This window comes from Marmota flaviventris, chromosome 6 (assembly GCF_047511675.1).
Source record: "Marmota flaviventris isolate mMarFla1 chromosome 6, mMarFla1.hap1, whole genome shotgun sequence".
NCBI lineage: Eukaryota > Metazoa > Chordata > Mammalia > Rodentia > Sciuridae > Marmota > Marmota flaviventris.
The window spans coordinates 120,775,153-120,790,385 of NC_092503.1; the positions used below are offsets into that span (position 1 = coordinate 120,775,153).

The window sequence follows — 15,233 nt, forward strand, 5'->3', positions numbered from 1 at the left end:
AGTCCTGATGATAAGAAGAGAGATGCAGAGACAAACCAAGATTTTTTAAAAAGACAAGATGCCTATAAGAAAAATGATAAAGAGCAAAATTAAAGAAAATGAATCAGAAGCCAAGGGCAAAGGCAAGTATAAAAGCTAGTACAACAAAAAGGTGGAAGAAAATAAGTAAGTAAAAGGAAGACCCATAAGACAATTGATCATACTTCAGATACAACCCATGGCCCAGTCATTGCCTGAATGGATTATAATATTTATCTGCAATTTCTGCTCTTCAGAAGTTTCACCATTTTTTTTTTGCCTCAGCCACAAACTTTGGCTCTTAGACTTTCAAATGTTCTCTCTCTTTATATATATACTCAATAAAGACTGTGTACTTTCTGAAATAAAACATTTTTATTGGAGAAATGTAAAATAATTCTTTTGACAAGTGTCCTCTCTCTAGCTTATCCAACTAATCAATAACTATTCATAGTGGGCCTAATGATCACAAGACACCCTACTAGCAATAAGTGTATACCGAAAAACACAAGTCAGAATCCCTGAAATCAAATAGCCTGTTAATATAGTGACATATGTATGCACAATAGTTTCTAAAAAGTCTATTTTAAAGGATGTCCAAAAAGTACTTTAAATGGACAATATAAGAATTCAGAATTATTTTGCAATGAGAAAGTAAAAGGGATAGTAGCTTCATGGGCAAAGAACAGTAACATTTGTCATTCGAGAGATATCTACAGTTAGTCAAGTAGAGATAACAATGAAAGTCATATAAGTAAATGAAATAACCTCTCCAAAAGAGAATGTATACAGGGCCAGCAAAAGCAAAAGTCCAAGAACTGAAATTAGTAATATGTAACAGATTGAAGGAGAAAGTTAACAGAAGGATGAGAAGATATAAGGAAAACCTTATATCTTAATTATTGGAATGTTCCAATAATTAAGAAAGATGAGAATTTCAAGAATGAAAGAATGATTACAGAATAGCCAAGACTTCAAGGGAATTAAGGACTGAAAATGATCACTGTAGTTGGAGGTAACTGATCAATTTGTAAAGAGCACTTTCCAAAGAAAAAAAAAATAGGAAAAGAAAGTTAAGCAGACAGTATACAGAAATACAAGCAGGTACTATGGAATGTGTCTTCAAAAAATTAATTTTAGTCCTTTTTAAAAATACAGTTTTAGGACTTTTATTTTTTGTACTTGGGACTGAACCCTCAGATGGAAGTACATTACCACTGAGCTACATCCCTAGCCCTTTTTATTTTTTATTTTGAGACAGGGTCTCACTCAGTTTCTTAGGACCTCATTAAATTGCTGAGTCAGGAATCTAACTTGCACTGCTCCTGCCTCAGCTCCCAAGTCACTGGAATTATAGGCATGCTCCACCATGCCAAGCTACAGATTTTACTTTTAATTCTGCGCTTGTTAACCTAATATATCCTGAATGTTATATTTAGTTCTGTAATGAGATGTGCATAAACTAAAATGCCTTTTGGAGAAGAAAAACTCTAGTAAAACAGGAAGTTGCACAATTCACCTGGGGAAAAAGCATGAGAATTGTTTTCAAATACATGAGCATCCATCATAGATTAGAATGTTTGGTACAGACCCAAGAATAAAAAACCAGTGAGTAGAAAGTACAAGGTAACAAATTCTATTGCTATTGTAAGTATATAAGTGGGGCTCTTAAAAGAGTCTAGGCCTTCATGATCATTTAGTGAGAATGCTATAGAATGTATCTTAGGAAACAACTGAGTACTTGGAATAAATAAATTTTATGGTTCCTTCCAAATGTGAGAGTCTATAATTCAAAGTATAAATTTATTTGAACTAACTAAATGTTTCTCAAGAAAACTTTCATATTGTTATGCCATGATTTCTTGAAGTTTGTTTGTGGGAAGCCAATCTGAATGACCACACCTTCCAGTCCTGAAACATGAGGCTCTGACTAGTCACTATATTTCCTGGTGACTTGGGCTTTGTCCCCAGCTCAGATAGCAAGGCGTGGCTCCAGGTGTGGGCATCACCCAAGGGGGGGGGGGGGGGGTGTTGAGCTACACTCACCCATTCCTTTGTAATCCTAACCTTACTTCATTTGAATGGCTTCTTCCCAATAAAAGGGTTCAGCACATGCTTCTCTCTCTTTTTCCTTGGACCCCTAAGTTTAGAGGAGCCATCACAGGACCCAAAGAAAAAGGTATTTCTCTGTCTCCGTGTGATTATTTCCTGCAACTCAGTTCACCTGGAGTGACCTTGAGTGTTTGGTAGTGAAACACAACAGTCAGTGGCCAGTATAGAGACTCCAGGGTGAATTTTAGAAATTTAGTGTGTCCGGAATTTCTCTACAGAAGTTAAGGGTGCTTAGGATTTCAGAGTATTGTGGGCTGAATTGTGGGAAAAAAGTGAATTAGAAGAAAAATCTGTGACTTTAAGCTTTTTTAATATCTGGGAATATTTCATCTTCAGAAAGATAAAAATTTTTATTTTTGCCATTCTAAAAACCCTAAATAAATATAAAGAATTATTAAGATGATTAATGAGATATGTTGTTAAGTTCAGCACTCCTCTCCCATGGAAAAAGTGCTTTTATTGACCTTTTTGGATTGTTTTTATGAATCTTTATATTTTAAAATAACAGGTAAAGATGGGGGGGTATATGCTAGAAATCTGTGCTTGGAGAATTGAAAAAGAAAAAGGAAAAAAAAAATTGTGATGAGAGTTAATACAGGAGATTTCCTACTGCTAGAGAGGCATATTTTTCTGCTGTTTTTTTAAAGGTGCTCAAACAATTTATTTTCAAGCTTTTCACTGCATTCTTGTCCTGCTGGATCAGAATGACTGTAACTTGGCTGCTGTGGACAAAAGACTTTAGCCTCTGTTCCTTATGGGGTCTTTAGCTAGACCCACTACCAGCAAACAATCTGGCCTGGTTGCCAAAGGTCAACTGCTTTTAGATTTGATATTAACACTGGCATCTGCCATTAAAACTCACTTTTAAATCACCCATGTGTTGCAAGGGAAAGCACAAAAGGCAGGAGAACAAGCGCTGCAAGTACAGTTCTTAGAGACAAGGCAAACTACTGCTTGCTGTAATGGAAACTGGCAGGCTCCAGGGAGCCCTTGTTCCCTACAATATGCAGTGGGCTCCTTGTTGTTTCCATCACCATGGTAACCACCAGTGACTGGCCAGCTTCTTGGTCCTGCCTTCTGCAATTTTGCAGGCTTCCCATTGATCCTCCCACTGTCATTCAGACAGGACTTCTGATCTGGCCTTCTAGCCACTAACCTGTACTTCCTTTTTCACACAGACCTGCTACTAAAACCACACAGAGCCTGCGTTTTTAAGAATGCCCACCTGTAAAGACTAATGAAAGATATCTTTTTCAGGCAATTGATTCCACAGGTTTCTATATTGCAGCCCTAAGCCTCACTTGTTCTCAAAGTTAAATAACTTGATTTTTTTTTAATCCCTCAATAGCTTCCTTTTAAATCTTTCCTTTTCCTCTTTATGGTAATATCAGTAAATAAAGTTCTATTGATGAAAGGTATCAAACACATGCTTCTTTGTAATTTGCTTTTAACTTTGGAGGTTATAAGGATACATTTTGCTTGCCACAGGAACAAAAGTGGTTGAACAAAAAATCCTTATCCTCATTCCTGATTATATAATTACAAGAAATAAATAAATGTATACACAAGGATCTCATTATGTGATGTCACAAATATAAAAAAGTTAACTACTAATCCAAGGAAAATTAATGTGGATTCAAATATCTTAAGAACCACATGGTTACATAAAGTTAATACAATTATGAGTTATGCCTAATTCTTAATACATAATTTTCTAGGTATTTGAATAACCTGTTATTGTCAATTCATAAAATAATTAACATATATGTCTAATTTTTTAATTAATATATATTTATATAGTCATTTTTCTTTGACAGAAAACCTATAATTTATGTATACATTTATCTGATGCTCTGCTTTTTGTAATTAGAAATATTTAAGATAAATGTATTTTACTATAAATTTACTTTCAAGAGATAATCAAGTAATCTTTAATTCTCAAATTATTGTACAAACTTTAAAAGATGATAAAAAGTAAAATTCTGTCTACAGGAATATCCAAGGGCTTTAACTATATTTTCATTAAGATATTTCTTCTTAGCAAGGTACAATAATTTGTTTAGATTCTAAGATTTACAGAAATTATTCCCTAGTATAACCAAAAGAAAAAATTCTAAAGGAAAAGAAGGCACTTCCACCAAGAGGAAGCACACATTGGTGGTCCTAAGCAGAAGAAAATCATCTTTGGGTAAAACAAGATCTTTATGTTCTAGATTTTAATAATAAAAGTATTTTCCTAAATAGGAAAATCTTTATATAATTATCTAGACAGATGCTTTAGAAAGTCAAAACAATTGAAAAAGAGATTTATGTGTAACTGGACTGATTATAAAAATTTGAACTGATTAATTCAAGGATATTTCAGGCTATTTCCTTGATTTTACTATGCTGATGTGAACTAAGATTTTGTCCATATTTTGACATGATGAAGACCTATTAAATATTACATTTATTTTATTTAAGAAGGTCTTTATTTGCCTACTTTATTCTTAATGTTTAAGCAAGGATTAATTTTAGTGAATAAATTAACAACCTTAATTAAACAATGAATATTTTAAACAACTAACTAAATTCCAATTTTGACATTTCTCCTTGGAGACTAAATTTGATTATTGCATATTACTTCTTTTTTTAAAAATTTTTTTTTAATATTTATTTTTTAGTTTTCGGCGGACCCAACATCTTTGTTTGTATGTGGTGCTGAGGATCGAACCTGGGCCGCACACATGCCAAGCGAGCGCGCTACCGCTTGAGCCACATCCCCAGCCCTGCATATTACTTCTGTTTGTTGGACAGTTATGAGATTTTGGAGAACATTTTATTAGGATTGATGTTCTCCAAATTAAAGTCATATGTTTGTTTTGATCAATAAAAATTAGAAACTTTATTGGAAATTCATTAGTATTATATAAGTTCTCTGACTGTACCTATTATTCATAAAAATTATGGTAAGATTTATATACTACTCCCTACACTTGGAAGTAACCTGAATTATATTTTCTAAAAGAGAGTTAAGAGACACCTAATTAAAGGATAATATTCTGAGATATAGAGATACTTTGAGACCTTTTCTCAAAAAGAAATTGAGGGTTCTTTTTAAATTATTAGGAGGGATCAACTAGTCTATATACTGGAAAATTACAATAATCAATACAAATTATCTCATCTTCATATCTGCCTCATTTACCATTAACAAAGAAGGCCTTAGAAAATTGACTAGTAGAAACTAAAATCAAAGGGGACCTCTCAAACTTAATATAGACCAAAACAAATACAGGGAGATTTTCAAGGGATCTAAATTCATATATATTTCAAAATTTCTGCTAGATGTCTAATCTTATCTAGAGAGGCATTATGATATTACTTAGCTAAACTTTAAAATAGAGGGCTACCTTAAAATCAGTTTTAAAGGAAATTTATCTTGGCCACTTCCCAGTGACACAAATGGGAACAGGCCTGATGGTTTGTCTGGGACATAGACAATTCCCTAGAGACACATAGAATTCTACAGGCAAACAGAATGCCTAAAAAATAATTTTAGTAAGACTTTTAAAAATCCTTCTATTCTCATAGAGAATTAAAAACACAATACAGCATCCTACATTTATAGGGGACCACCCATTTTCAAAAGATGAGTTTATCATCCAGTTAACCCTAAACATTCCAATAGATCTGCACAGGTTAACAATTCTAGCCAAGTTTAGATGTTACACCATAATTAAATAGAGCCCCTCCCACCTCCCCCAAAAAGAAACACAAACATACAGAGAAATATTAAAATGCTAATCTTACCCCAAGAAAAGTAAGCTTCCTAGGTAAAAATTTTACTCCAATGCATGTTTTTGACACATTTATCTAATATAAGATAATTGTAATTTTGAGAGTTAGTCTCTGTGTCCTCTATTTTGTACCCTTGAACTACCAGTATGTTTTGTTGTCAATACCATGCTGTTTTTGTTACTAATGCTCTGTAGTATAGTTCAAGGTCTGGTATAGGGATGCCACTTGCTTCACTCTTCCTGGTAAAGATTGCTTTAGCTATTCTGGGTCTCTTATTTTTCCAGATGAATTTCATGATTGCTTTTTCTATTTCTATGAGGAATGTCATTGGAATTTTGATTGGAATTGCATTAAATCTGTATAGGGCTTTTGGAAGTATGGTGATTTCGATAATATTAATTCTGCCTATCCAAGTGCAAGATAGATCTTTCCATCTTCTAAGATCTTCTTTGGTTTCTTTCTTTAGGGTTCGGGAGTTTTCATTGTATAGATCTTTCACCTCTTTCTTTAAGTTGATTCTCAATATTTTTGAGGCTATTGAAAATGGGGTAGTTTTCCTCATTTCCTTCTCAGAGGATTTGTCACAGATATACAGAAATGCCTTTGATTTATGGGTGTTGATTTTATATTCTGCTACTTTGCTGAAGTCATTTACTACTCCTAGAAATTTGCTAGTGGAATATTTTGGGTCCATAAGGTATAGAATCATATTGTCAGCAAATAATGCTAATTTAAGTTCTTATTTTCCTATATGTATTCCTTTAATTTCTTTCATCTGTCTATTTTCTCTAGACACTGTTTCAAGAACTATGTTGAATAGAAGTGGTGAAAGAGGTCATCCCTGTCTTGTTCCAGTTTTTAGAAAGAATGCCTTTAATTTTTCTCCATTTAGAATGATGTTGGCCTGAAGGTTAGTGTAGATAGCCTTTATGATGTTGAGATATGCTTCTGTTATCTCTAGTTTTTTCTAGTTTTTGAACATGTAAAGGTGCTGTACTTTGTCAAATGATTTTTCTGAATCTATTGAGTTGATCATATGATTCTTATCTTTGAGTCTCTTGATGTGATGAATTACATTTATTGATTTCCATATGTTGAATCAACCTTGCATCGCTGGGATGAATCCCACTTGATCATAGTGCATGATCTTTTTGATATGTTTTTGTATTAGATTTGCCAGATTTTATTGAGAATTTTTGCAGCTATATTCATTAGAGATATTGGTCTAATGTTTTCTTTCTTTGATGCATCTTTGCCTGGTTTTGTAATCAAGGTGATATTGGCTTCATAGAATCTGAGTTTGGAAGTGCTGCTTCTTTTTCTATTTCCTGAAATAAATTGAAGAGTTTTGGTATTATTTCTTCTTTAAAGGTCTTATAGAACTCAGCTGGGTGTCTATCCGGTCCTGGGCTTTTCTTGGTTGGTAGGCCCTCTGATGGTGTCTTGTATTTCATCACTTGATATTAGTCTGTCTAAATTGTGTATATCTTCCTGATTCAAAATGGGTAATGCCTTCAATGTCTTCTGTTTTATTGGTGTATAAGTTTTCAAAATAATGTCTAATTATCCTCTGTATTTCTATAGTGTCTGTTGTGATATTACCTTTTTCATCATGTGTGCTGGTAATTTGAGTTTTCTCTCTCCTTCTCTTTGTTAGTGTAGCTAAATATCTGTCAATTTTATTTATTTTTTTCAAAGAACCAACTTTTTGTTTTGTCGACCTTTTCAATTGTTTCTTTTGTTTCAATTTCATTGATTTCAGCTCTAATTTTAATTATTTCTTGCATTCTACTGCTTTTGTTGCTGATGTGTTTTTCTTTTTCTAGGGCTTTCAGAGATTTCTTTTTTTTCATGACATTAGAATGTATTTTTGCACTTTGATATATCATACAGAGATGAGATATAATTTCGCATTTTTCTGAGTGTACATGTTATAAAATCATATTGGTCATGCAGTCACATGCCTTCTTCTTCTTTTTTTATTGGTTGTTCAAAACATTACAAAGCTCTTGACATATCAGATTTCATACATTAGATTCAAGTGGGTTATGAACTCCCATTTTTACCCCAAATACAGATTGCAGAATCACATGGGTTACACATCCACATTTTTACATAATGCCATATTAGTAACTGTTGTATTCAGCTACCTTTCCTATCCTCTACTATCCCCCCTCCCCTCCCCTCCCCTCCCCTCTTCTCTCTCTGCCCCCTCTACTGACATTCATTTGTCCCCCTTGTATTATTTTTCCCTTTCCCCTCACTTCCTCTTGTATGTACTTTTGTATCTAGTAGGTTGTGGATAAAGGTTATGTGTCTTGGGAAATCTATTGCATGGGAGAGCCACAGATAGTTTCCAAGGTTAATCCTAAAGCCTTCCTGGCTGCCAAAACTAAAGAAGACCCTCAAATAATTCATGGATGGCTTCCCACACAATATAACATGGGCAAGCCAAGGTTGAAATGAGAAGCAGAATACATGACAGACAAGGGGTCACCATCACACCCAAGTTTCCAAGCTCTAGGTAGGAAAAAGCAGCCAAGATCATGGAAAGCTCAGGGAGCAGGGTTCTGGCTTCCACTAGCTTCTAATCAGCTTCCCATGGACGGGGAACCACATGTCTGCCTAGATAGAAAGAAGGAGAAGGGACACCAGGTAGGATAAGGAAACAAGAGATACCTGGAGAGTCATGTACCAAACAGATAAGCAGCTTTTCTCTGATCTGAAAAACAACCCAAGAAATAGGGGAGCTAGGAACTAGAATGTCTGCTAACAAAGAAACATACAAAATTCAGGCAGGAAAGCAGAATTTGCTGAGATCTGCCTGGAGTTCATCTGAAAGAAAATGAAAAACAGCATGAACACCCATCCCCAAGAAAAGGAAAGACTGTGTGCCTGAAAAACCCCAGAAAAACGTTTCTGTTTATTGAATTTCTAACTACAAACCCACCCAACCCCACTGACTCTAGCTGTCCTCTCTGATCTCCTCAGTCACCTCCTCTGGCCCAGGACCCCAGATCTCCCTAGAGAGCTGGACCCCAGACTCTGGCCCTCCTCAGCTGTCCCACTCACCACCAGGTCTGCACTTGCCCTGTGGGGTCTTACCAATGGCCTTCAGCACCTCTTCCTTTGCCTGCTGTTTCTCTGCCTTAAGCTGCACAGATGCTCCTTTTCCTGCCTCACCTGCATCCTTCTGGAATGTTCTTTTCTGATAAAATAGCAAGCCCCCAAGAGTAGGAGCCTGAGCATGGTCAGGATCACAGCAAATGCTGGCTTCCAGGGAGAAGCCTGAGGGAAGAAGGGCTCTGTGGCCCAGGCAGACAGCAGGTCAGGGGCACACCCAGGAGACCAGCACACTCAGAGAGGCCAGCCCCTCCCCATAGCTCTGCTGGGAGTGGGAAGCAGCACTGACCTGGGATGTAAATAGCCATGGCTTTCTCCTGGCCCAGGACAGGGTTAAGGACAGAGCAGGTCACATTCCCCACAGAACTGTCTCTCACCACCAGAGTGGCCTCCACACTAAACAGCTCCTCACTGTCTTGGGTGTGGTCCTCAGAAAGGGCCAGGAACTTGTTTCCACAGAGGTCTCTCCACTGCACCTGGGGCTTTGGGAACCATCCTGAGGCTTTGCACATCACACGCACTCCATCCTCTTCTGGTCCTTCTATGTGCCCTTGAGGGTTAGCACCCATCCCTGGAAGGAAGGAAGCTGTGGAGCCCCAGTAGGCCTCCTTGGGCCCTGAGACCACAGAGTTGCCTATGAGTTACACAACTTCAGGGGGAAGGTTTTCCATGTTGAATTCTGGGGTTTCTATCAGAAGGGTCACCTACCAGAGGGGATTAAATCAAGGAGCATGACCCACACAGGGCAGTGGGCTCGTCTCCCAAACTGTTAGGCCAGAGGCAACACAAAGAATTTGGTCCCAAGGCTCCCTCCATGAATCTCAGTCTTCTCACCTCACACACTCTCCTGGGACATCTGCCTCTCTGTGTATATCACTTCCAAAATTGTATTGCATGACTACTTAGTTTCCTGAATTCTCTTCCCCTACACCCATGTTTCCATGAGTTATCTTTACCAGGTTTCCTCACAAACATTTCAAACTCAAAACTCCAAAACTGACTTCATAATTTGGACCACTTGTGATAAAATGATTATTAAAATATCCCAATTCTTCACCCTTATTTATAGCCAGTTCTTCCACTTCCACTTTTTACTGCCTTTAGCTTTTGCCTCTGGGACCAGTCATGGGATTCAAATTGGCAATGAAAATTTAGCTAATGTGACTGCAGAGGTTTGAAAAGCACTTGAACCTTGCCATTTCCACAGGAGGACAATCCTGGGCTACCCAGTGGAGGATGGATCATGTGACATTGCCTGGTCCACCTGCTTCAGCTGCCCTAGTTTAGTCAAATGACCACCTGAAACATGAGCACACTTAACCAAGGTGCACCTGGTGAATGTTTCTGCTGACTTCAGAACAATTGAAAATTAAAAGTGAAAATCTCAATTCTCCCTGTTGAATAAAATAAGATTCTTCTCTTTTTCTTCTAGCATTTTCTTTGAGAAACTGCAATTACACAATGGCACTTTTTCCTCTTTTGAAATGTTGACACATGATTTTGAAAACTGGCTAGGATTTTGCCAGCTTTGTAGCTCAGGAATTTCTTTCTCAAGGATCTGGGAATCATATGTTTGAAATGTAAACATCAGGGAAGATACCAACCCTTGGCCCCTTTTCTGTGTAAAGGTAGAAGTCAAACTTATATGGGCATCTTGTTCCAAATTGTAAAACCACCTCATGTCATAAAGCTGGAGGAGTTTATTCTTCTTCCAGATGAAGCCTGTTATATGATACAGATGGTCTCCCAAACTATCAGGTAAATTTAGAATGACATATGCAGAACAAATTGCTTTGAGCCCTCTTAGTAGAGAATTACTTATTGTTCATCTTGAAAACAAGTATACAGGCTATAGAAAGAAAGATGAAATTCCTTTCTGGTTGTGTAATTCCTTAGGAGATCATGCATGATATGTATCATTCTGGTTTGATGCTTATTAAGTATTAAAAGTATTTTCTCCTAGTATGGGAGATTTTGTTTTTAATTATATTTCTGATACATAACCAAGTATGCGAAACTAAACCCAGGTGATTATTAGCCAAGATCAGCCCCAATTAGTTGAATTTGGTTAGTGCCTAAATTAAATACATTTTTATTGCCAAACATACCTGAAATAGTGGCTGCTTGTTACACAGCATTATTACAGCAGTAGAAGTGACACATAATTATCAATAGTCCTGCCATGAAACAACAAATGTTTTAAATAAAATTCTGAAAGTCTCTCAAGTATTTTCTTCCCCCTCCAAATTTTGTGTGCACAAGTCTATTCAGTTGAATCTAGTTTCTAAACCTGTCTGACCCCTCCTCCCCCACCCCACTGCCATGCCTCAGGTCAGGCACTCATTCTCTCCACATCATAACTGCACTCCATGCCTCCTTCTTGCTCACCTCCCATCCATCCATTCACAACTGCCAACATGAGCATTCCCAGCATGGCTCTGTTTAGGATTTCCCCTAGTCTGCATCCAAACTCCATAACACAGCACACAAAGTCTTTACTGATCTGGTAACTGCCTTTCTCTCCAACAATTCTCCACAAACTCTACCATCTGAGACCCTCAAGGCCCATACACTGAACCCCAAAAACTATCTGGTTAAGTGCAAGTAGCCAAAATCACCATATTGTATGCCTTCTGCCTTTTTAACTTCCAACCCATCAACATCCAGGGCTTTTGTGCCAGCCCAGGTGTCCACTCCTAATGACTTCATTCTACATCTGTCAGTGGTGTTAATACAGGACCATCTCCTTATTCCAGCATTGCTACTTCTTACCATCCTCCCCCTCACTCCTCCTACCAACCATGATGGTTTCATTATATCCTGAATAATCAACAATATTTCTAACTCAAAGGTTTCACACCAGGTGAGTGTTAAATTCTGGCCCACCCAGATAGCCCCTTGGCTAAATACCTACTTCCTTTGAACCTTGCTCAGATTGTCAGTAAGGCTCTGCCTTGGCCTCTATGTAACACTACAGCTTGTCCTAACTTACTAGCCCACATCCTGTGCCTCTTTTTTAATTCTACTTGGTCTTTTGTCTTAAGTACTTATCACCTTATCACATGTTGTACTAAATTATTTATTATACTTATTCTTCCTTTGTCTCTAGAAGGTAAACTCACTGCTGGGGTCTATGCTATACTGATATATCTCTGGAACACAGAACAATTCCCCCCCATATTTGAGATGCCCAATATACAGTGTTTGTATTGATCAATGAAAAACTGAATGAACCATTTTTTCCTCTATTTCACATATTAAATGTGAGGCTAAATTAGATGATCCCTGATATTCCCACCAAACCCAGTACTCCCAAGTCTCCAGAATAGGTATCAAGTAACTAACCTGCCACCTTTAGTTCCAAATCAGCCTTTTCAGAGAAGCCTCCATGTCTGAAGAAGCAGGTGTACATTCCATTATCAGAAACCTGGACCTTGTGGATGTGCACAGCAGCCTGCCCCTGGGTGAGGAACTTGCTCACCAGTGAGGTCCACCCTCTATAATCAGCCATCAGCTCCTCAGTCTGTTCCTGTTGGTTCCAGTAGATGAACACTGCTTGTGAGAATGTGGTGCGGAACCACCTCAGTTCCATGTTCTCTGCATTGATGCCAGGGACTAGGGAGCAGGGCAGTATGGCATCCTTGCCCAGCACTGCCACAATGGGGGCAATAAGGGCTAATAACCTGGAACTGCTCTGTGGACACAGACATGGGGGAAAAAGCTAGAGAGACACAGCCCAAAAAACAGAGAACATATACCATCAGGTGGGACGGCCAGGAAAGCTGGGGCAGGGGCCAGATGAGATGACCCGTGAGGTTTGATAGATTTGGAAGAGATCTCCTGACTATATGATATGGCCCCAAAATGATGCCAAAGACACTCCCTCACTGGCATCAGGCCCTTCCATGAAATAATCTCTAATTCAGTGGTTCTCAAGCTTTCTGCACCTGAACCACTAGGATGCCTTATAGAGCACACATCACTAGGCCCAATCCAGACTGTCTCATTCACTAGGTCTGGGGTGGGCCAATGAATGTGCATTTACAAGGAGTTCCAAGGTTGGTCTGGGGAGCACACCTTGGGAACACCAGGCCTAAATTGCCCTATCTCAGTACAAACCTGAAAACAGACAAAGAGCACACCTGTGGTGAGATCAGACTCTGGTCATTCAGCCACACCGAGGAAATTCCCCTCTTCCAATTCTAAATTTTTTACTTCAGTCTATATTTTTATCCTCCACTGAGGGAGGAGAGAAATACATATGCACTTTAAAACACAGAGTCAAATGCTACTTAATGCTGTGAAAATCCTGTTCTCTGTCATTCATGGAAACCCCCATCAATGCATGTTCAAGAAGCAGTTCACCTCACTCTCCACCCCCTTGGTTCTCTTGGACTTCTGAGGCTAACACATGACTCCTCTGCAGGATATGCTGCAACACCTCCAAAGAGCTACTCTCAAACCCTGTGCCTCTCCACTCTGGTCTCAGCCACCATTACATCTCAACTGGAGGATGACTAGGATTCCTGACCTCAGTGATCCTTTTAACATGTTAGCTAATCCATGTTGCTGCTCTGCTCAAAGCCTCCACATGGCTCCCCAATTCTCCCCAGGACTGACAAGGTGGACCCCTTTCCCAAGACCTCTCTGAACTCACCTACTGCTTCTCTCCCCATGGGCTCTAGCCCAGCAAACCCTGGCCTCTGTGCTTCCTCACCCCTCAGCACACTGCCAGCTCTGCACAGGTTCCTCCTGCAGGAACCCTCCTTCCAAATGGTCCTACAGCTCACTCCTCCTTCTCCAGGATTATGTTCCCATCTATACACCACCTCACTGAACACTGCTGCCTGCCCACACCTGCCTCCCATGCCCCTGACTGCCCACATCCTGCCCTGCTGCATTTCCCATTGTGGCCACCTCTTCCAACACATTTAGGCCCCTCTGCCTACTTGCAATTATTATCACTTTCTCCTGCCAGAAGGTAAACTTTATGGCAAGATTTCTGTCTGATTCTTTCATAGAATAGCACCTAGCAAACAACATTTCATTAATATTTCAGGAATAAAATGAATGAATGAATGGAATGCATGCATCACACACACAAGAAAAGGCAAGAAAACAAAAAATGAGGGAAAATATATTTTCAAATATTTTTATATCTTGCCTTTTAAAACCACAAAGGAGTAAAGATGGGGACACTCACCTGTGGACAGCTGGACAAGGAGAAGCAGGGAAGTGAGAGAGCAGAGCAAGGAGCGATTGCAGTGCCCTTCCATATCTTTAGAGCTGGGGAGAGATCTCGATGGGGATGAGGGCCAAGACCTGCAGGCAGGAGGCAGGTCCAGCCCAGAGCTCCAGCACCTCAGCATAGAGAGCAGGACTCAGGGCTGGACAGCAGTCCCCTGCTGGAGCAAAGCATTTCCTATTGGCACATCATACTAACAGGGTTCTGGGCCCCCCCAGAACCCTGACACTGACAAATAGCTGAGCCCAGGATCCTTCCAGCACTTCTGGGAAGACTGTGGTATCAGGAAACCATAGAATTACCTGGTAAGAAACTATTCCTTTCTTTCCCACCCCAACCACAGGGCAGCTCTACTTGGCCTTTCCTTTCCCCATACCTGGAGCTCCGTGGTGAAAGCCATTCCTCTCTCTCTCTCTGTTATTCACCACTCATGACTCCCCCTAAAGGAGGGCCCAGATTCAGGGTCCCTATCAGGAAGGACATTCAAGTCCTGCTTCTCTCTTGTTCTTCCCTCTAATTATGTGCAGGTTTGGCCTGGGCAGTGTCAGAGACACACACATCCTCAAGGAGGCTGTAGTGCCCCTCACAGGAGCCCAGAACACTGTCTTGCTTTTGTTTTAGATGTGGAGTTCACCTAAACCTGAATCTCAGCCCATTCCCTTCCACTTTTTTTTTTTATCTTTTAGAGATAAAAGTCAGGGAAAAGACCCCAAATTACCTACTGTTTGGAAGGAGCAGAGAGAAGTCAGTCCGTAGTATAAGGAAAAATAAATTCTTGTAGATGTCTTCTAGGCTGCCCTCCAGGCTCAGCCACTCCCAAAATGAACTTCTTGGCCTCCTTTTCCTTATCTGTATGATGGGCATAGTTACAACATCTACATCCCAAGTTTGTAATGAAAATGATGAGAATTTATAATCACTATACATGTAATTAGAACAGGGCCCAGGCCCAGAA

The 15,233-nt window shown here is 39.1% G+C and overlaps 1 protein-coding gene across 1 annotated transcript; it reads right to left on the bottom strand.

Moving 5' to 3' along the window:
* Positions 1-9,024: 9,024 nt before the first annotated feature.
* Positions 9,025-14,678, bottom strand: LOC114099316 (butyrophilin-like protein 1). The gene is made up of 4 exons (XM_071613824.1): positions 14,655-14,678; positions 12,379-12,727; positions 9,323-9,604; positions 9,025-9,215 (listed from the first exon to the last, which is right to left on the bottom strand). The coding sequence occupies exons 1-4, from the start codon at positions 14,676-14,678 to the stop codon at positions 9,025-9,027; spliced, it is 846 nt and encodes a 281-aa protein (XP_071469925.1).
* Positions 14,679-15,233: the final 555 nt, after the last annotated feature.